The 23,925-nt window shown below is 38.2% G+C and overlaps 2 protein-coding genes across 10 annotated transcripts in view; both read right to left on the bottom strand.

The window, feature by feature from the left end:
- plekha6 (pleckstrin homology domain containing, family A member 6) overlaps window positions 1–14,371 on the bottom strand; it is an 81,055-nt gene extending 66,684 nt beyond the window's left edge. For 3 of the 9 annotated variants that reach the window (XM_043252124.1, XM_043252122.1, XM_043252120.1), the window contains exon 1: window positions 5,779–5,989. In XM_043252124.1, the coding sequence (XP_043108059.1) occupies window positions 5,779–5,818 (40 nt within the window). In that variant the 5' untranslated portion in view covers window positions 5,819–5,989. Of the gene's footprint in view, window positions 1–5,778; window positions 5,998–14,158 lie in introns of those variants that run through there. The other 6 variants (XM_043252129.1, XM_043252121.1, XM_043252118.1 and 3 more) reach the window with 6 other exon arrangements.
- A 2,752-nt stretch (window positions 14,372–17,123) lies between these two features.
- On the bottom strand, window positions 17,124–22,898 carry LOC122354025 (protein phosphatase 1 regulatory subunit 15B). Its single transcript, XM_043251987.1, has 2 exons — window positions 20,291–22,898; window positions 17,124–18,477 (listed from the first exon to the last, which is right to left on the bottom strand). The coding sequence occupies exons 1-2, from the start codon at window positions 22,022–22,024 to the stop codon at window positions 18,286–18,288; spliced, it is 1,926 nt and encodes a 641-aa protein (XP_043107922.1). The 5' UTR covers window positions 22,025–22,898; the 3' UTR covers window positions 17,124–18,285.
- Window positions 22,899–23,925: the final 1,027 nt, after the last annotated feature.

The raw sequence follows: 23,925 nt of genomic DNA on the forward strand, positions 1-23,925 counted from the left end.
CAAAGTGCACTGAATTTGTGCACCACTGTAATTTTTCTTTTTAAGGCCTAACTAGCTTTGTCTACATATTATTGAGGAAATTAAACAATAAAATGTTCATTTTGGTAGTTATTTCTTCCCTGCAATAATTTATTATTAAATCATTGATTTGAATAAAAATGTAATTTAAATGTGTTTTGCAATGTACTGTAACTTTTAAACAATTTAATGCATCCTTGATGAATAAAAGTATTAATTTCTTACAAAAAATAAAATAAAATACCCTAATCTTTTGAATGGTAGTATATACCTTTTCTATAAACTAATACTCCTGATACTAATATCTAGTTTTGAAAAAAACTAAAATATTGTTTAAATAATAGCAATTTTATTATCATATTATTATCAATTTAATTACCATCAAAAGTAATGAATATTAAATGTTTCTATATGTTTTTATAAAAAATCCCTTTTTAAAAAAATAAATAAAACGGCAAGCACAAAATAGTTGTAATAGTTCTCAAAAAGGAAAAAAGCAGTATCTATCAAACAATAATATTCACAATTTAAACACTGATTTAGATAGGAGAGAGATTTTGTTGGAAAAAAAAAGTGGTACTATTATGTTGGAAATTTGTCCATATTAGGAAGCCATCCATTGACTTTAATGGCTCTGAAGGCATGAGAGTGGGCTCTTTTCCCATGCCCTATCAGCTGAGCTGTGGTAAATCAGGACAGATGAGCAGAGACCATTCAGCGCCTGAGAGAGATGAGTTTGTGAGCGAGAGAGGGACATGGGCTCCAGGACATTATCTAATTGCATTCTAATAAATCTGACTATCAACGACTGTCACTGGACTGTGTGCCATGACTACTGCTTGGCTGCAGGGATGAGGGTAATGTCAAGGGCAAGACATCTTGGAGGGGACAGAAAATACTGACATCACAAAAATAGTAAAACAGAGAGTAAACAGCAGAATGTATGCTTGGCCAAAGGAGACTGCACGTCCAGCAGTCACTACGGATATCTTACTGCTCATTTCTCTGTTTTTTACAATGACATTATATCCAACCTAGCCATATTAGCAATGGTAATCATATATGCCATGGAAGAAGTAAACAACTCTGCAAATGAGGACAGATGCAACTGGAGGCCAAAGCAAAGAACGATTAAGCAAATTAACTCTTGAAATAGTCCCTCAGTTCACTGCTGCCTCAGATATTTTAATAGTCTGGTTACATTCAGATGGGTAAAAACTGCAATTATTTTCTGTCCTTTACAATTGTTGCTTCTCAGGTTGTACAATACTAGACTGAACTTTCATAAAAATTATTTAATAATTAAGAGTCATGCCCTATACAAAATATTTTCTTACCAAGAACTCCCAAACATTACAATCTCCTATTACAAATTCTCAGGAAAAAGGTAAGCTGTTAATGAGGTTGCAGCCTTTCTAAAGATATTAAATTACCTTTATACTAAGTTACTAATATGCTCCCTTTATGGATAAATAATGTACAGAGGTTTACCTTTTAGCACGTTTTTTCCCTGAAAACATACAAGGAACCACCAACAGGTACATCCTTGCCTTATAAAACTAGATGCCCATAAAACTCATAAATCTTTTTTTTCAAGTGTGATTTATTGTGATTAATTAATTTGCTGGCACTGATATTCACATGTGAACGATTTATACACTGTGTGAAATATGTTAGGCATAATATTATTGCAAAAAATAAAAATGGTTTCGTACTATTGCGAAATGTTAAAATAGGTTTTTTATCTAACAATCAATCATGTTAAATTTAAACTTATGTCCACATTTGAAATTCTTATAAAGACCCTTTGGGGTCTCTGGACTGCAATTTAAACTGAGCCCATGACCCATTCTGTCCCCACAGAGAGAATGCCACAATGGGAGGCTGTCTGCCTGTGGTTGAGCCCAATGGGATGAAGCTCCAGTGGTTCCAGTGCTATACATAGCACTGACTTTCTGTTCTCTTCTCTCTCTCTCTCTCTCTCTCTCTCTCTCTCTCTCTTTCCTTCCGCTTTAGGCTGTGAAACAGTGAGGATGACTCTTGTTTAGCATCCTCTCCCACACTGTGTGCTGCTTCCCTCCCTGAGGAGTGTACATGTCCTCATTCCCCAGAGAACTCCATTTCCCAGAATCCTCCATGCAATTATCACCCCTCTGTTCACATAATATATAGACACGAACGTCCATGACTTAATGCACTTTTCCTTCTAATTTTCTTCAGTTAAAAGAGATGAACCTCTAAACCTCTCCAGAGTGCAGGAGAAGACTTCCTTTAAATGGCAATCGACAGTAAGGGGAGATTTTCCTGGAGCAATTAATGCAATCAAAGTAGGCCAGCAGTAATACATGAAAGACACTTGCCCTCTTTTCCGTTCAAGTCCATCTAACGTTTTAAATCCTCCTGGTCTGCCACTGACTGCTACTGAAACTTGGAGTGTTGATTAAAAAAAAAGGCTTAAGACTGACTCGTAATAGAAGACGATCTGAAGAGAAGGTGGTTACACTTCATTGCAGCCATTGCATTTTTAATCAAACTTTACAAGGTCAGAATTCTAAGAGATTCTGTTCAGAATGGAATGCTAGCTGGATAACGCATATTGCAGTATGTACTGCATACTGATGCTAAAAGGTAACACATAAAGCAATAAGCTCAAGGAAACAAATGTTACTTTAATATGATCTCCCATTCAGTAAATCATTTGGATAGTTATTCATTTAGAAGCACCTTGGAGATGTTACCACAGTTCTTCTGGATTTAGTCTGTTTTAGTTTGTTCCGTTTCTTCATGTCATTCCAGACAGATTGGATGATGATCAGATCATATCTCTGTGTGGAGAACTGGCTGTTGTCAAACAAAAATCTCAACGGATTATTTCAGATGACAAAATTAATGTTTGGACAATTCCCACTGACACACTACAACAAAACTGACCTAAAGGGTTAATTCAACCCAATGTGAAAAATGTGTATCTTCAGAACAAATATTAGGATATTTCAGATTAAATCTGTGAGCTTTCTGACCCTCTACTGACAGCAATATAACTGAAATGATCCAGGTCCAGAAAGACAGTAAATACATTTGTAAAACAAGATGTGACATCAGTAGCTCAACATCAGTTTTGCAAAGCTACGAGAATTCATTTTTTTCGCAAAGAAAACAAAATGAATCTATTCAACCATTCCTCGCAAAACTGAAGTTGAGCCACTGATGTAACATCCTGATTTACCGATGTATTTGCTATGTTTCTGGACCTGGATCATTTCAGTTGCGTTGCTGTTTATAGAGGTTCAGAGAGCTCTCAGATTTCATAAAATATCTTAATTTGTGTTCCAAAGATCAACAATGGTCTTACAAGTTTGGAATGACATGAGTGTGAGTAATTAATGAGAGAATTTAAATTTCAGGGTAAGCTAAGCATTTAAATCCATTTTTAGCTGGTGAAAATACTAGTGTTCTAATAATTTTGACGTCCACATCAATGCTTGACACCATCTGTTTGGCAACCTGCATTCTTCATCTAAATTCTAAATCTCTGTGTTTAAAAGAAAAAGAGAACTTCATACAGGTCTGAAAGAACAGCATTTTAATTTTTGAGTTGACTACCCCTTGAACACAGTCCAGGTCTTACATACTAAGAGAGATAAACTGGCTAAAGCCCTCTGGGAGAGATAACCAGAGACCAAATCTACTGAATCATCATTCAGGCAGCCACAGTTATATAACAGTCCCACAGTGAGGATGAACAGCCACGAAGGACAGCGTCAGACAGCAAAGGTGGGAGATCAGGAGCAAGGGCGCAATTTCACAACCTTAAGCACACAAATCTGATACGATCCGATGGTTCATCCTGCTCTACATCCGTAGTTTAGCATTTACTTCGGCAGGCCTCTCAGCACGCAAGATCAATTCTCTCCTAAAGCCTCAAGACGGAAAACATTCAGGCAGAATCAGGTTTCAGCTTTTCGTACAAAATAACAAAGTTGAACAGGGTGTGAAAAATGAACCTGAAACCTTTTCTTGATTTCCTTCACAGTTTCATCAGTAAAGACAAGCAACTGTTTCATGCAGTGGATGAAAAGCTAATCTAATTAACCGGCGTGTTGTTAGGCTTCTTTGATGATTAGACCTTATCAAAGAGGGTTTCTAAATTCATTAGCGAGGGCCGTAACGAATACACACCCTGTCTATTGACTATACTTGCCCTTGTCCTTGCCGTTAGCGGCGTCTTAACATTACGAAAAGATCCATTTAGAGATTTGTCCGCTGCCTGTCGCTTCTAATTAAACAGACTCTTTATTTCTTCAGGTCACCGGCTCAATCAATAGTCTTTATATTGAAATTAAATTACGCAAATACATAATCTGCTGCTCTGTGCACAACTCGAAACAGGATTCGAAGTATTGCGAAGTCACTACATGCCAGTCATGTCAAGGAAGCACGGCGGAGATTAGAGCAGATTGTGTCAGACATCTGCCGTGACGAAAACACTCGGCACGTGGCAAGGAGGCCGCCAAAGAGGAAAGAGAGCTTAACAAAGGAGGCAATCACAGCGAGGGGCTTTGTGTGGAAGTGGAGGAAGGGTAGGCGCTCCTATTCAAGTCAATTATGTTTTAGCAGCTGCTATTGGTGCTGCCATCTAATGACGGCCCCTCCCAACTCTCTTTGCCCCACCCTCCATCAACTGAACACAAAAGGATAGGCAGAGAGGACAAAGAAAGGATGCTTCATTCCCATTAATGTGCGATTGTTAATTATTCCAGTACAACAAGCTATAATTGTAAAATAGTTATTTTCATGTAATTGCTAAAAGCTTTGGATACCTAGAATTTGGCGCACACCATTAAAAACCCTAACCCCTCTTTTTCCAGTGATTTCATGTCCTCTAAACACTGCTCCTGTCAACAAAGTCAGAGAACAGAAAACAAAAAAAATAAAATAAAATAAACAATGACATTTTGCCAGTATTTGAGTAAATATATATATATATATTCACAATATATGTATCATATTCACAATCAAAGACTAGGCTACAAATTGAATGCATGTCATGTTAAACACTTACAGGAAGTGACTCCATCTGAAAACATTCTCTACACATGTGCAGACAGGCCAGCTGTACAAGTACTGTACTACTGCAACCAGATTGTACAGTTTAGTGTCGCAACAGTGTGTGTTTGACAGCATCCTGTAATTCACATACTCTTCCTGTTCGCTCAACGTTATGAAAGCTCATCCAGCATCGTCTGCATCGTTTATTGGAGGGAGCGGATTAACCAGCTCCAGATCAACTAGAAGGGCATCATAAACCCACATCCCATCATTCTCTGCTGACACAGCCTGCCAGTCATGTTTCACAGTAAATCGCACCACCAAGAGGATATTATGCTGACTGTCTGTTAGGCCAGCAGTTCTGCTTTTCATATGAGCAGCTTTGGGACTTGCCGATCATCTGCAAAGCATGCAAATGAGACGCACGGCTGGATAAACCAATGTTACAGCTTTCGGATTTAAAACTGCGTTCTTCTAAACAACAACAAAGCTATTTCAGCAGCAAATGAAATGTGGAAATTTGGCGGAAAACACAGAACGAAATGAAACAAACAAAAGAGTTAACAGTTTTAAAACAACAAAATAGGAAACAATAAAAATCACAAAAAGACACTTTTAGGAATTACAAACAAAATACACACCGCGTGAACATTTTGAGCGAGTGGCAAATTAAAACAAAACTTTTATCAGTAACATGAAGGTTCTTCTTACCTTTTATACATCTATATGGTCTGTGATCACCAGGAATCATTTTTCAGTGAGATGAGTCAGAATATTCAATAGCTGAATGCCTGTGGCTAAACTTGAGAATGTTTTAAATAATCACTGCAGGTCACAGCTTTAGATATGCGTCAGCTATCAGCGTTAAGTCAGCTAGTCAGTTCATGTCCTATAAGACCGTAGATCATATACGCATTAAAGGTGCGTCATCTGTAAGGTTTATGTCTTGTTCGTTCCATCTTCCGTGTGATACACCTGTCTGAACGCCTTATCTGTTAATAATCAAGGGAGTTCTGGAAAACAGGAATATTTGCTTTCAACTCTTTTGTGTCTTGCATATTGAAGCACAAGTTAACAGGAGAAAACCACACCTTTACATGGTTCAACTGTTCGGAAATAATAGCTCTATTATGTCATTTGACAGCTTTCTAATGCGGTTCAACTGACTTTTCACACTCCAGACTTCAAATTAAAAGCCCTGTTGAGATTTATTAAACTTTTTAATAAATAAAACACGTTTCGCTAGCGCACATCTGATGATAAGTACATTGTTTTTGCAATGAACATGAAACGAAAACCTATAGATGGATATTTTTTGCTCATGTTTTATTGCTGGAATTATAAGGTCAATGTGTCAGGGGAATTTATTTAAATTCTGATAAACCATCAGAAACATTTTGTGAAAAAAAACTATGAGTTTGTGCACGCTCATTACAGCACTGAGTTCTGATTGGCCAATCGTCCTTCGAGATAATTCGTGAATTATCATAATGAGATTTTAACATTTCACAAGCATGTTAAGTTTTATGTAATATACAAAATGAATAATTCAAGGGGGATGGTAAGAGGGGATGGTGGTTTTACAGAGGGGATGCTTTTCGTCCTTTTTTTCGACCAGGGGGATGCTATCCCCCCGCATCCCCCCTCAATTCAAGCCTTGTTTATATTATCTACATGAATTACTGTCAGTTAAAAAAATACAATTAAAAAACAAATCTTAAATAACAGACAAGTCAATGTTGATCAACTGTGTTTTTCGATTAATGCCAAAAAGTGTCCAAATAGTTAATTACAATTATTATGCAAGTAGAATATTTTGGCTTTAGCGTAGCAACATGCTAACGTCATACCGAACTGACTGGGTATTGGCTGATGCATTCTCAAATTTCTCAATAAGCTGAATCCTTGAGAGAGAGTTGCTGTTTTTTTTTAAATCAGAGCCTGATGACTCAGAGAATGTGCTGAATCTCTCGTCTATTCAATAAAAATCCCTCTCTGCATGAGTGTGTGGGCCGGCTGGGTGAATGGAGAAAAACAACACAGGCTTGAGAGTGAGAAAGGGTGAGAGAAAAAGGAAATCATCTTGACTTAACACAGTCTAAATATGAGAGTCAATGAAAAATATGGAACAAATGACGAATAAGGCACAAGCAGTCGCAAAACCAGCTGGTCAGGTTTTATAACAGTCAGTGCACTAGCGAATGTCCAACTATGAAGGGTGCTAGAGAAATGCCACCATTTCAGATCTTTTCTCGTCATCCTACTATAATTCCCGTTGGCGTGATTTGTGTCTTTGTAGATCACAGGGATTAGGATTACATGATATGAAAAGGATTGAACAAGCTTTGTGTGTGGGCCCAGAAGTTTGAGAAAAGACAATCAGTTGTCTGTACTGTCATTGTCAACTTGAGCGACTCAGGTTTGGTCATGTGATCAAATGCTGTAGACCTTCTACCTGCTTCTGTACTGCAGTCAGTATTAAGTTTAACATCACTGTTTACTTGTGTTCTCGCTAAATACACTGTGACAGTACTGGTCTTCCTCAGGACTGAATGTAGACCCATAAACCTATATATTTCTGCAATGAAGTCAAAAAAAACAAATTGCATCATTTCACTTGTAAGTGCGTCTTAATTAAAATCAAATCTCTGTTCAAAAAAGCATTTAAAGTTTTGGCCTCCTCAAGGATTTGCCAGAAACAATTCAGAGGAAATGTTCCAAGGAAGGATTAAACAATGAAATTAAATTCACTTCAATGGCAGCAGGAAATAATACAGTGCCCCAAATACAGGTCAGTCAAACATGACCTGATAAATGAAATGAAAGATCATTTTAAGTGTGTCTTTGTTCACTAAGAACTACAGTTGATTAAACAATAATCTTTCATATAATTTGGTTTTAATTTGGTCCGCTGGGTCAGTACTCGCATAACTAGGCAGACCAGGCATGGACCGGCGGTTTTGGGATATTCTTGATCTCACACTCTTTTGGAAATGACCCAACAGACAGACTCGGCAACAGAAGGTGGTGGAGGGATGAAACAAGCTTCCTATAACATATGGCAAGCACTCGTGGAGCCTGAAGTGGACCAGACCACCAATTTACAAAGCAGTAAGCGGAGAGAATTACATGATGCTGTACATCTGAGAAGCATGAAAACACAAAACAGATCAGCACACTCCTCCTACCATTCTACGCTAATTACAAACGTGGGCCTTTGGGCTAACCGGGAGACCTTAATACAAACATCGGTCTCTTATTACACATTTAACAAATTAACAAAGGTTGTTAAACATTCATTTTTACTTACAGCATTGATTTGACATTTCAAATGCATGTTCAGCATGGAATGAATGTTCCAAAAAACCAAAGGAGACTTTTAGCCTTAATCAGACTTTTAAAAGGTTTAAACCCACTCACCTAGGTATTCATTTGATCAAGTTCTAGCTACAATTACCCCAGAAATCATTCTAATATGCTGAATTAGTGTGCAATGCTTATACCTGTATATATATATATATATATATATATATATATATATATATATATATATATATATATATATATATATATATATATATATATATATATATATATATATATATATATATATACACTGTATATGTAGGTATTTTTACAGCTTGTTAAGAAGAGGCTTTTGTCCCTAAAAGGGTCTGTTGTTTGATCTTTTCAACAAATTTCTATAGGGGGATCAAAAGCTCCAGAGGTTGTGAGATTCTTCAATGTGACCTGATTTTCGAGTTACTGACCCTCCAAACGCGTTGCTGTACTTGCAAATGTCAGCCTGTCCAATTAAGTCTGCATTAATGTTTTAGGGTCACTGCACTTCAGCGGGGAAAGAATATGATGTTCCAGAAGCGTGTGAACGGCGTTACCGCAGGCCACCAATGCAGAGACTCAGCAATCATGAGCTGACAGAGTGAGATGAGACATCTCAGTAAAGTCGAGTTGAATACTTCCATCATAACTCAAGAGACTTCCAGCTAATTATGTAAACACATTCTCACTAGTATTCCGACACATTATAAGTAGGTGTGTCACACAATTACCAGTGCGTTTTTGGTACATGCTATGGTGCGTCATCACCTAGAAGGGAATCAAGACTAAAAAGCTTTTTAATTAGTCCTAAGGGAGAAGACAGAAAGCGTCTTGGAGTCTGGTTTAGTCCCACAATGCTCAACCAATCTACAGAGGAAGGAGGATTTGTAATGCCATTCAAATCCTAATGGGTCTATATCCTCTGTGACTGATAATACTGTCTGCAGAGCTTGGACTCCCATCCAATAGATTGCTTGCTGAGTGCCAGAAAAGCACCCGGGATCCTTTAGAGATTAGCATTACATTAGCATTGATATATGCTGCAACATTAGGCCTAATTATCTGAGCTCATATATATGACTCATTCCTTGTTAAAGCTGAACATTTAATACCTGTGAGTTTAAGTTCATCACGTAAAGGCTGAACTGTAGAGGTCTGACTAAACATTGTGGGACTTTATGTAAAAATAGTCATGCTACTGTGTAGTATGTAGTATGTGTAGCTACGGGAATAGATGTGGCTGTCACTTACATTGTTGTCAAAATCACATTATTCATGCATCTACGGTGCGTGGGTGTAAAAACAGAACACAATGAACTTCATAGTTTCATTGCAGAGCCATATAAAAGCCTTTGTGATGTCACAAATACATGACAACATTTAATAAACAAAAGTGTCATCTGTTCTATTGCACATCTGTTTTCATTACAATTAATGCACAAAGCTCGTGCTGTGAATTGCTTACTCATTCACAATTCACTACAGAAAAAAGTGTCATACCATTAAGGAGTACATACACTTCAAATCATTTCACCTTTATTTCACTTAAAAATAATGGTTATACCATCAGTTAGTGTGCATCAGTTTATTATTCGTATGTTTTATTATCACAGTGTAAACAGCTGCATATGCATGTAGGGAATGAAGTCGTTCACACACGACTTCAAAAGGTCCGACACCCCATATTGCGGACGATGTGGAAATGCGGCAACTTTTTGAAGACCCGAATGGGATGATAAACCTCTACCAGCTTCTTGGTTGAAGACTGACGCGCATATTTATCTGCTTTTCCAGAATCATTCAGTTGAATAGTTTAATTGATTCCGGTTGAACAGCTTGTCGCAGCAGGTGAATGTCAGGCTACTTGGGTTATCACTGCCATACTACCACACTCCTGTGGACCTCAGGATGTCATTGGAGGTCACGCGATCAGATTCGCATGCGCACCGCAACTGACTGATTGGTCAGCTGATTCACCAAACCCTCCAGTGTAGGTAAAACAAGCATCGCATGATCCAAATAGGGATTAACACCCTTGGACGGTGCCAGTCACGTCCTATTGGTGTGGAGTAGATGGCGACGGGAGTTAAAAGGGTTAAGATCCAGTTGAGCGCGATCTGTTGCGGGTTTGGCACATCTTTTGGCAGGCCACCTGGTCCCCTGTGCTAAACGGACCAGAGACAGAGGCAATCTGTCTCATCTATGAGCCACCATGCTCAGATTTCCACTGTGTTTATAAAATATGCATAAGTACCTATTTCTATGCAAGAATAAACATATAAATGGGTTGGTGTCAGAATCCAGAGTAAACAGGTTCTGGGTGCACTGAAAGAATCATTGAGCCCTAGGGAAAAAAAACTGCACCTGATTCCAAACAATCTCCATCTGTCATGTCTCACTCTTTCACCTCATCTTTCCTTTCTTCTACAGCTTATTCAAATGCCCTCGATACCCTTGCTTTGTCTCAGAAAACAAATGCAAAAACACTTCTTTGGACACATAAGCTATTTAAAAGTTAGTTAAGTTTAAGTCAACATTTAATATAAAAAAAATGTAATAAGTATATATATATATATATATATATATATATATATATATATATATATATATATATATATATATATATGTATATATTAATTATTTTCTTTTTTTGGTTGTTTTGCTCAAAAGTGTGTTTATATTTCTTTAAAATAAATGCAGCAGAATCAGTGTTATTTTAGTTATTTTGTTATTTTAATATTATAAATATTTTGGTGTATAGCTTTATATTTTCAGTTTTCATTTTCATATTAATTTAGGTTTTGACTTTTTACTATATGTCTTTCATTTATTTATATTTTAGTACTTTAGTATTTAGTACTTCAACTTAAGCTAATTTGAATTTAATAGGTTTCTTCATGAATAAATACCAGCTGTTAATTTCTTAACATTATGTACTAATACAGCATTTATTAACATATTGATACTGCCTTTTTATTAATTATAATATATAATTATAATACCATTTTATTATTATCTTAATAATTAAAAATCAGACCTTCAACTTAGAAATGCTACATAATATATACACACAATAAAATCAATATTATTTTTTATATTTGTCATAAGAAGTAATAGAATATTTCATTTTAGTATGTACTTTTACTTATTTTTTATTTATTTTAAGTTTTAGTCATTTCGTACTTCATTTTAAACATATTTTATTTTATCTAGATCGAGATGCAAACTTTTTTATTTGGATTTTTTTTTAACTATTCGAAACATTATATTTCTAATTTATTCCAGCTTTATTTGTAGTAGTTTTATTGAGTTAGACTCACATTCAGTCATCTAAATCCAATGATATTCATACATCTTTAAATGTGGTTTAAGTGTTCAAATGCCTTGTGGGCCTACTGTATATTTAATGGGTTGCCTTTCGGGAGAGAAACCCCCTTAATAAAGGTGATGAGTGAGCAGATTAACTCTTTAATGCCAGGCTCTCTCTACCACAGCACCTCTCCACCTACACTGTCTGGTTTACAGTAATCCACTCTGAAGGACAATGACGGAGGCTATCTTGCTAAGTGCTGTGCACTTTTCCGTGCCTAATTACATTCGCTAAAGCATGTGCAGGAAGATAACACCACCCCCCGTAAACAATGAAGCAACATGAACGCAGTAACAGCGCTAGATGATCTATCTGCAGGTGTGTATGTTAGTTAAGGTCCGAGACATTGATTGATCACAGTCCTAAAAAAGTAAATGGCAGAACATCAGAGCCAACAGCTAAAGACATTCTCTGTAAGATCCACGCGACATAAAATGTATTTACTGAGCTTATTTCATAGCATATAAATCTGAGCCCCTCAACACATTCTTCAGTTGGTAATTTAGGCATCAGGTTTTAATTCAACGAGCTGAAAACAAGTACTCCTCTTAAAATGTTGAAAACATGACGAATTAAGTGTTCCACGAAAAAACTACAACATTAAATTAAAAAAAAAAAAAAAAAAAAAAAATGCATGTAATGGATCCTCGGTGCCTCATTTATTTATTTTTTGTTACTATACACTGCCCGTGTTTCAAACAATTAGGGAAAAAATGTTTTGGTCGACACATGGTTTTGTGAAACATTTTGGTTGATTTTATGATGATTCAAGCTGGAAAAAAGCTTGATAATTACAAAATTTCAGCTTTACAGAATTCTTTCCCAGAATCAGTGCAGAAAATAAATAAATAAAAACCATTCCGTATTTACATTTAATTCCAAAACAGCCGACTTACACATTATTATGCCATAATTTGTCCTTTTTTGTCCAGTTTTCAGTGAAAAATGACTTTCTGAGCTTTCACACGGCTTTTAGCATGTACAGTCATGTGAAAACATGAGTCAAATGGACTGCTTTTATAACGTCGTTTTGGATCTTGACAGCCCGAGTCATTAAATGAAAAAGAGCAACCGGCATATAGTTCAAAACATCTTTTGAATGCCATGCAGTTTTGGCTGAGAAAATGATGACTAAATCTCAGTTTTGAGACACCAGTCCCTTCGGGGTGCCTTAAAATGTGCAGTAGTGGGTTTTTCAGCAGCCTGTTCTAGAAGTACCGCATTCCATCACTACTCAGTATTCGCTCAGGGTGCTCACAGTATCAGCACTGCATCAGAGAGCGAAGCTGATGCATACAACAGACTGGGACGACAGAGACGCACATGTACGCACACATTTCCCTCCTTTTTGACAGAGCAGGCTTCGCACAAACCACTACCAGCGTTACCAGCCATCAGCATAGATCCGACACGCTCCAACCAATGAGAAGCAGAGATAAAAATGCATTTCCTTCGCACAAACCAATCACACGGCAGATAAACAGAACAGAGAGAGAGTGGCAACATAAACAGATACACTAGGACAGAGAGCTAGTGTGCTTCCAGAACAGATGCGTCTTTTTTTTTAGGGGCAAAGCACCGCGTTCATCCCTTTTCTGCACAAACACACACACTTTCCCTCATTAAAACGCGTCACAAATCCATTTAAATGCCATTTAATGTAAGAAAACTCCAATTATTTGGTTTCGGCAACAACCACGACTTTGTCTGCTTCATATCAAAATCATTCCTTTAGAGACGAGCAACATTTACCCGAATCAAGACCGCACACCCTCGGGAGAAATCCATTACACAACCCGACGCTAAACAGGACGCCTGTTGAAGTCAATTGAGTTTATCCTCTCAGTCTAAGTGCGGTTCATCCAAAAAGCTCCGGCTTGGCAAAGCTCACACTCTCTCGGATTTGCTGGGATACTCTGCATGCGGGACGGCACTTGATCGGAACAAACCGGGCATTGACAGAGTAGCAAAAAGAGACATACAGAGGCAAAAGAGAACGAAAGACAGACAGGTGGCGGCACTCTGGGGGGGGGACAAACAGGCTCGAAGCCCATCTGGTGGGACCCCAGCATCTGTAATCACGGACAACACCCCAAAAATGATGCGTGTGCCTGATGAGGACCGACCGGATCGAAATGTTCAGCATTTAAGGACAGGATGTTTCGTCCACGATTTTTTGCTCACGGATATAAAATATTCACTTCAAAGCTTCTTGTATCAATTAATCATAAGTGTGTGAACACACTCCAAAAAAAAAAAAAAAGTCAAAACAAATGTTACGCCGAAACGTTCATAAAACTGACTCATTTTTTGAATAGAATTTCATGAAAAAACATGAAAAAAATTTAATAAAATTCCACATGCACAAACATCAGGACTTACCAGTATAGGCTTGTTCCGATATTCTCGACAAAATCCACGAAACAAAATAGAAATATAATAATAAAAAATACTTACAATATTAAAAATACAAAATAACGAATCACTCGCGAGCAAAGAAAAAAATGAACAGATTACTGTTTTTTAATACGCAATGCTACTGACAACAGCAACAAGACTAGCTGGTGCAGGCAGTCACGGCGAGATGCTACAATAACAGCATCCCCCTTTCAGGAAAGGATGGATAAAGGAGGGAGTGACAAGCGCACCGGAGAAATGGAAGCAGGAGGGGAGGAGGGACGCTATGGAGCATGCTCACTGAAAATCCCTGGGTATTTAAGTGTCACGTGACTCTCTCTGAGCTGTCAGTCATCTCTGGTTGGAAAATGAAGGGAGGGAAGGGGGAGAGAGAGAGAGAGATGGATGGGGGACCATTATGTTGATGGGTACAGTGCAGAACGGAGCGGTGGGTGGCGCCATCACAGCTGCTGTTTTTTTCCATTTAATTAAAGAAAGAGGGAGAAATGAAACTGTAATCTCTTATAGCACACCCCCAAGGCAAGAAGCCCACCAATGACATGTGCGCTTCCGGTTTAGAGCCATGGATTAACCCTTTATAAACCGAGCTAGATGCGTGCACACACACACACACACACACACACACACACACATATAGATAGATAGATAGATAGATAGATAGATAGATAGATAGATAGATAGATAGATAGATAGATAGATAGATAGATTAATAATCACTTTATTGCCATCATTAGTTGATTTGAATGGTTTTATAGTGATAAATTAACAAGTTAGAAACCGTTGTTGTAGCCTTTTAATTACTATGACACTTTAAAACACGCACAATAATCTTAAACATATGCACAACATTTTTCAAATAATTTCAGGCCTTTTTATCAAAGACTCTGCATTTATCAAATAATCTTTAAAAGTTGCATCAATAATAATAAGAAGAAGAAGAAGAAGAAAAAGAAGAAACTTTTAGTAAACACCAAGTCAGCATATTAGAATGATTTCTGAAGGATCGAGTACAGTGAAGTATAGCTGCTGAAAATATGTCTCCGGAATATATTACATTTAAAAAGTATATTAAACAGACATCGCTATTCAGCCTGGGTAAACATGGGATCTATATCTATCTATCCATCTATCTATATCCTTACACCTGTGAGAAATTATTCATGAGCACAGTGTGCTAAGTGGCAGGAGATGGTGCTCACGTTTCAGCTGCTGAATCTACAGTCTTAGTGTAGTCTAAAACCTCACATCTGTAGCAGAATCGTGCCTATAAACACACCTCAGATAGCTCTATCAATACAGTTTATTGCATGCACCGTACATTGTGAGCCTATGTTGCTTCTTGCAAGCAAGTGTGATTCAAAAGGAGTCTATAACTTTTTTTTATCTTTCTAAATACCAGTAGGAATGTAGTGTTTAAGTACAGTGATTAAATGTGGTACTTTATTATATCTAGTTTTTAAGAAAACGCTTTCATCGCTTATTGGTTTAAAAAAAAGTATACAGCGCCCTCTAGTGACAAAATGTTATCTATTTACAAATTAAAATTTTATTCCGCGCTCCGTAATGATAGAATACACACAGCGCCCTCTACTGAGCGTTTAAGAAATAACCAAACGAGAACATAAAAATATTGATTATCTTTTAGCCTGGTGTTTATTTCTACTAAATAAGGCGTACCTCCCTGTCCTTCTCTCTAAACGTTCAGTGATTAAAACAGTCGAGGAAAAATATATAGCCCGATGATATATAAGCAAGTACAAAATGTAAATACTGACCTTTAGTATCACTGGAGGGGAAAATGTTCCTGCATTTTTGAACAAGGATCCTGTTGGTCTGTTTAAAACAGATGAATAGAACAGATCAGTTTAAGCTTAGATGCCGCTATACAAAATATTGGAATTATTATGTCACACGCAATGTTTTATATTGTTTCTTAAAGTATAAGTACGTCCTAATGGAAAACGCCACCAAAACATTTCAGTTTGGTTTATCCTTGGACGTAGTTTCATTTGCAGTATTGTTCAAATGTGCCGAATCAACAGCCTACACCAAATCCACCAAAATACCAGTTTACATATTTCTGTAATTTTCACATTATAACGCTCCAGCACGCGTTCTCATTAACCAACCAATGTAAAACTAATATAAACCGAAACTAAATGGAATATATATATATATATATATATATATATATATATATATATATATATATATATATATATATATATATATATATATATATATATCTCACACGTGCTCACTGAAACACCAAACAAAAATACCACACAGCAACAATGATATGGGTTTGAGTATTAAACAAATACAAAACGCAAAAAGTGCTTATAAACGACTTATCTTGAAGCAATTCTGACATGACTGAGGTGACACAACACCAAGCTGCTGAACCGAGGAACCAGAGCCAGTCGAGGGAAGCTGAAACCGCGGCGTCTTCAGGCGTCGAGAGCGACGACCAGGCCTCAGTCCTGAGATTGGAATACTAACAGGCAGTATGTGGCGCACAGAATTCAGAAGTATTGTATTACTTATGAATACCGTGCACTATGTACTGCTTACTATTTTTAGCACGTAAAATGTAGACTAGACGTTATTCGCGTGCTTCAAACAGTAGGCTAGTGTGCTTTGTTACGCGGTTGTACAAAAATGAAGTTTGTATTTTTTGAATTCAGTTTTGTGCGAAACGTCTTAACGTGGCAAACTGATTAAAATAATAGCTTGAGTCAAATGTAAATGACTTCTGGTTCATGCATTACTCAAGTATGTATTGCAAAGCTGTTATGTCTTTTAAAAACGGGTTATATGTTCATATCTTGATTATGCAGTGCTTTTTTAACATAGGTCATACCAATGGTGAGAGAAACGAATGCATACATAAAACGTACTCTATAAAAAAAAAGTGCACAACAGTCAGTTTTCCTGCATTGCTTTTTATTGAATTTTAATTCAATTAGGACTAGTCTGTTTTGTCACAAATCCCATTACAGATGCTTAACTGGTAAAATGTATTACAAAAATAAAATGCTTTTATGTTAATTATACTGGTTAACAAATTACCTTTATGCTTCAACATCAAGCATATCATAGTTCAAATCAAAAACATGCATTTTGTCCCTGCATTTCACCTTTATAGTCAAGATTTTACTATGTTTTGTCACAGCTGCCACAGTCCAAAGCACAGAGAAAAACCCCATTACACGACAGTGATTTCCACATATGGTAGTGTCCAATAAATAGTGATAGGGAAAAGAACATCTTTCTATTTAGGATCATGCAAATACATTGCTCTATGGCCCACGCTCATATATCTTCACTCTAAACACAGGAACAGACACTGATATAAGCATTGCTCAGCTTCAGCAAAATACCACTAGGTTTAATGTGGATAATGAGTGTGATTACTCCGGGGAATCGTTCACCCGGTGCGCCCCTGTGGCATCAAACACTGAGGCCTGGCTTAATGATCCTTTGCAGAGCAGAAGTATGTTATCTTTGGCTTTGAGGTTACAACACGAGGGGTTTGCAAGGCAGCCTGCGAGTCGAAAACAACAGGGATTGGAAAGCTAACACTTGATTTCCCCTCCAGAATACTTTTGCGCTAATACAGAGAAAGATGAATGTCAATTTAGTGTAGCTTCAAGGGGGGAGGGAGTTAGAGCACTTCTGTGTACTGTTCGTGCGTCGCTAAACCAAATCATATATATCACGAAATAAATCCTCCAATATGCATGAGTGGGAAGGCTGTAGTTAAAAGGACCTGATATGTAGGTCCTTTGTTTTTCTCCTTAAGATATAACTATATGTACGGGGTGAAAAGGACAGAGCGACTTGTGGCAAAGAAAAACTAAAAACAAAATGCATATTTCCAAAATCCACACGACACTCAGCACAAAACATTTCAGCAGACTCAAGTGAGGTGACCTTCCCTGGCAGGAACTATGGAGTTCCTTGGATTTGTGACTTGTGAGCCCTTTGAACACTGAAGGGCCTCCTGACGCCCTGAATTAAACTATTGATATATATTATTTCTTATTCCTTGTTTACTCTTGCCGTCACACAACAAACAAGGCTTTTAATTAGCTAGTACTGTGCAGTCTTTGAAAAATGTCCAGACGGAAAGTTGGAGAAAGGCAGTAGCTGATAGTCTCTTCAACTTCCTGAACACGGCGTTGAAAGCGGCAGCGGTCCCGGGCCATTTCCTCCCAGGGTCCATGACGGTCCTCATCGCTGCTGGCATAGAACTCCTCAACCTCTTCTACAAATGTCACCTGTGAAAAGATTAAAAAAAAATGTTTTAGTATACTGTTCATCTAAATAGTACATGTTATACATATGCATGCATGTTCTTATATGCATTCTGCAATATTAATGCCTGGCTTTCTTAAAAGAAAACAAATGAGGGGGAGCAACTAATAAAATAAAGCAAAGGCCCTTTCAACTTAATCTACAAATTAACATGGTGACCAATGCTTTACAATGGATTCACTGCTAAATAACACCAAACACTCTTATTTCTCTTCCCTTTTCAGACTCACCCTTTAACTGTTGCTAAGTAACATGTGATTTCCTCTAAAGTCCTATATGATTGCTCATAAGGCATCTGAGTGGTTGGGAGTACCATCACCTCTAGACCAAATCTAATGACTCTGACTAGTGTGACGCCAGAGTCATGAAACGCAGCACACTATAAAGTGATAATGAGTAATGGGCAGAACACGAACTCAGTCTCCCTAGAGACAGCAAAATGGAACCATTGCATCAGATCATCACAAGCAGGGGAGGGAAAAAAAAAAAAAAAGTAGAAAATGATATTGCATGGTTTTACATCATTTTCTCAAGCTGGCCTATACTGGCATATTGTCAAACAATGGAAATAAGGCAGGATGGCAGCGACAAAGAAGATTAACTGTTGCTACCAGTCATGGCATAGAATAATAGATTATCAACAGGCATATGAAATACACTATTGTTGGATTGATGAAGACCTAAGGCCATTAACCATTATTACAAACACACAAAAGGCATAATTTACAATGCCTTTCTTCTACTTTTTCTAAATTTTGCTATTATTTAGTTAATCAACTTGAGCAGCACTATGATTAGGTGTAATTCATAAACAGTTAATTGCAACAGGTGTCAAGAAATAATAATGGGCAACAATTTTGACAAAGTGTATCAGTCTAGATTAATGAATATTATTATTCACTGTTTTATGCTTTATAAAAATGTTAAAAATGAGTTATGCACAGCATCATTCAAAAGATCTGAACTTTTATATTTTTTAAAAACTTGTCATTTTCATCCACAGTGTATTTAATAAAAAACATTCTTTTGCTTTTTAAAATAACTGTTTCCTATTTGATATATTTCATGATCAAATATATTCAAAGCTAAATTGTCAGCAGTCATTACTCTAGTCTTCAGTCCTACATGATCCTTTTAAAATCATTCTAATATGCAGAATTATGCTTAATTTTTGTTTCAGCATTCTTTGATGAGTAGAAAGTGACACATAGAAATCTTACTGACCCCAGGACTTAATGTTAATAAATTATGTAAAAGTGCTTGTATTTTTTTTAGTTCATATTACCTAATATGAGCTTATTTTAGTGTTACAATTTTCTTATACATACTAATTCATTCCCTTGTGCCACTGCTGTAAACACCTCAATTTCCTCCAAGGGTTCAATAAATTCTTATCTTATCTAAAACAACTGTTAGATATTAAAAGGAGCCTGTTGGCAGTTTAAATTGAACTTTCCTAAGGAAATTGCTTGCCCAGTTCCTTAAATTAACCAGGATTTGACTAAGAATTTGCCACGATTTAATACACAAAGCAGACAGAATTACAATAAAACTGTGCTTTTAGTTAATAGCTAAACTAACAGCAACTGCATGAATCAAAGGAGGAGTAAACATCTCCATCTGATTCACTCTGCCGTTCCAGACGTAACATGGTGTTATTAAGTCCACCACACTGTCACACCTTGCAAACAAACAAAATGTTCAGAAAGAGAATTGTATAAGTGGTTTCAGACTGGAATGTGTTAATGCATTAATTAAGGTCAATGTTATACAAACCTTCTTCAGCTGAACAGCTGTGGCACTGCTTGAGCATGGCACATGGGAAATCTCTGAGAATCCACTGTCCAGCCTCTCCTCAGCCTCCTCTCTCTTGTAGCGAGGCGTTCCAGGCACTTTCTCCATCCGGCACCCTTTGGGGGTTTTCAGAGTCTGTACAGGGGCCTGGAAGTTAAGGAGGCTGTAAGGATCTGCTGAACAACTGAAAGAGTTCCACAATCTCCGATTCTCTTCCTCATCCATCTCACAGGCGTCTTCGCTGGACTCGTTCTCTGAGAGTGAGGGTGACGATGGAGGAAGCGAAAGCCGGGAGGACATATGCTCTGGCGGAGACTCTGAGACCGAAGAGTCTATAGTCGCAGGGCTTGGCTTGGAGGCTGTCCTTATGGGAGCTGTGAAGTTCCTCGGGTTATAAGGATCTCCGTTTTGGCACAGAGAATTCCACAGCCTCTCAGTCTCAGAGTCGGCGTCCTCTCCATCTGACTCTTCTTCGGATTCATCGTCGCTGTCATCTAGGTCCTCAGAATCTGAGAAGTGGGATGAGCCTTCGCTGTCAAAGCCATCATCGTCATTACTGTCCCAATCGTCATCATCCTCCGATTCGGATTCGCCGCTGCAAGGGCTGCCCATGATGTAGGCGATGACCTTGTTTTGACATTGAGGAGCAGCTAAAAAGGGCACGTTTTCAGCAACTGGAACTCCTTCTGCTTTCTTTTCAGACTCCTCTTCCTCTATTTCCTTAATTCCTAGCTCACTGGTGACAGGTTCACTATGAAACTCACCCCCTGTAGTGTTAGTCTGAGATGAGCCGTCCTCGGAGGCAACAGGGCTGGATGTTTCCGAAACCTCCTGTTCCTGGGAAAGCAGCTTCATATGAAGCTTACTATTTGAGTGTTCTTCCTCCAAGCTGGAGTAGCCATTATCTTGGTCTGGAGTCAGAATCGCCACCTCATTGTAGGCTCTACTACAAACCAGTAGTTGCTGCTCAACATCTAGTGGAAGCTGGTATGAGTTTGGGAGGGATTCTGCTTTGGCCAGGCTTGCATTGTGGGTCAGCTCTTTAGAACACAAGGGTCCAGCGCTTTCGTTGTGCATTGACCGCCCATCATCGCTTTGACAATAGCCGGCACTGTGATGTTCTCCACAATGCTGCCAGCTCGTATCAGTCTCTTTTCTGCTTTGTGCTACGTTTAGCAGCCAGTTCGGAGGTCTGTCATCGGCATCTAAAAATCCGCCCCACCGCCAGCCGTTTGTGGTTCGCACGGACATCGTGTCCTGGCTCAACTCGCACCCGTCTTCCGGTTTCGCGCGCCCTTTTTCTTGCGTGTTCTGTAACGCCTGGGTGATCAGGTTCCTCGCCGTTCTGAGGTACCCGACCGAGGCTTGCTTTTGAAGATTAAAATCCGTCTGGGAGGTGCTCTGAATTCCCAGTTCACTCAAGGAATCGTGCGTGAACCAGGAAAGAGTCCCCGGGTCTCCAGAGGACGCGCCGGGTGCGTTTTCGTGCTTGCACTGGAGGTATGCCACTTTCAGGGGGGCCAGAGAGTTTCCGATATCTAGACTTGACTTCATTTCGAACGCTGTTTGCGTTCTTCCGGGGAAATACCTCTGAAGGAGAGACCACGCAGGCCTTGAAACTAGAGAGAAGACACTTATCCACGAGCTGTCAGCGCGCTCGTCACTGTCACGCGCGGACCGCGTGTCCACTTGAGAAAAGTGTCCATGTGTGCTCATACTTCTGAAAAATATGAAAGGCTTTGAACTACATAAACGAAACGAAAACCAGTACAAGCTAACTAATAAGTTCCTTTATAAGCGGCCGCTCCTTAAACGCGCTATTTAGACTTAATTTGCATAAAAGTGCTAGAGTTTAGAATGTTGGGTTTCAACGTCTCTAAAATGTAACTAATAATGCAGAGCAGTTTTAATACAACCTAAATATGGCCTTAGCTAGCTAACGCAGCTAGTACCGAGCTTTAATGTATGGCTAAATGTTAGCTACGAAAAAAGTAAAACACTCCGTTTCTCATTCCTTTCAGCCCTTAATACCATCCATGAGTAGAGATAAATATTCTCAGGGGTAATTGAAAGTGTCCATGTCGTTTAGGCTGCGTTGAGTCCGACCCGGCTCGCGAAAATAGCTTCAGCGTCCATATTGACCGCAGAATTAACGCCAACTGTGCCGTCCTGAGGAAAATAACACCACTTATTTCGGTTTGAAGGGGTTGTAGAAACAGCAGAAGGAACGGAGAGGCATTTTGAGGCGGTGTACGAGTAAGAAAGGCTGGTATACTCCAAATGAAAGCTTGAAACAAAAGCCATTTTGACGTCTGAGGGGAAACGAGCGTCGGGTTCTTCAACTGTCTGTCTGCTGTCACCTCAATCGAGCCCAGCTGCCGCGTTTTCGGAAGAAAATACTGTAAGTTGTTGGAGAAAAAACCTGCTGTACCATCAAAATCGCGTCAAAGTGGTCCACTTAAATTTACGAAACAAGCTGTTTCACTTTTAATTCGTTTTAAATATAAATACTTGCTATTCAGACTCGTTGACGTCGCCGTTTCGCTCGCTAGCCGCGGAGCTAAAGCGGAGAGATTTCATCAGAAAAGCTGTAAGGGAGAGTCTCTAAATTTCAGTAGCGCTGGTGCGCTCTAAGGGACTGTGGTAAAATTTTGCTCTCACGTGGAACTTGGTTATATAAGATGTTCTGTGCATGTCACGCAATGGCTAGGCAATACATACACAAATCCCTCAGGATCTTCTAAATCTGCTTAAGCTTTCTTCTAGTGGTTTTGACTAATCTAGTCTATGTCCAGTGATACTTTCCGCATGAATTTGACAGATCCATTTGTGCCTTGGTGCAGTTGCTATTTTTTTGGAGACACTGCCTGTGCAGAATCCCTTAGGCACAGTAGTGATGCTTTATGAAGAATTGACTGTGCATACTATATTAAAAAGCACATCATTTTTCCATTGCGGTTTTCACCAAACATAAATATAGGGGACATATACATCTTTAAATATTTGAAAATAATCAAATTAAATCTTAATAAAATAATTAAAAAGGTCATTTACTTGATCTCTTTTTGTAGATTTAGAGAGAGAAATAAAAAGGAAGAAATGCATAAATTGGATATGATTTCTAGATCTGTACTCTATTAATTTCCCAATCAGTTTTACTTGGAGGAGGGAGGGAGGGGAGGGGGCTGAATTTTATTCACAGGCTGTCCTGATTAAACTTGGTCTCAGTGGAATATTTTAATTTGATACATTAACGAGACCGAATGAGACATTAATGTCATCATAATTCTCTAGAGGAGTATCAGAACAATGAGTAATTTGAAAAGACTGCTCAGACAGGCTACGGAAGCCTTTATGATAAACCCCAGTCTGATGTAATTCTTACCTCAGTGTGATGACAGCTGAAACAGCATATGGGAAACAGGCACTGGTGTCTGGGTAAAGCGGGTGGTTGGGGTCAGTCATGCACAACTGAGATTTACACAAATACATCTAAAAAATGGAAATGATAAACATACATATATACAAGATAAGTGTTTTGCGCTAAAGTCTCGTAATTTGGCATTGCACCCTCTTTGTAGAGGTTTGTGGTCCAAAGTTAAACTGGTAGCAAAGTA

This window comes from Puntigrus tetrazona, chromosome 11 (assembly GCF_018831695.1).
Source record: "Puntigrus tetrazona isolate hp1 chromosome 11, ASM1883169v1, whole genome shotgun sequence".
In the NCBI taxonomy this organism is placed as follows: Eukaryota; Metazoa; Chordata; class Actinopteri; order Cypriniformes; family Cyprinidae; genus Puntigrus; species Puntigrus tetrazona.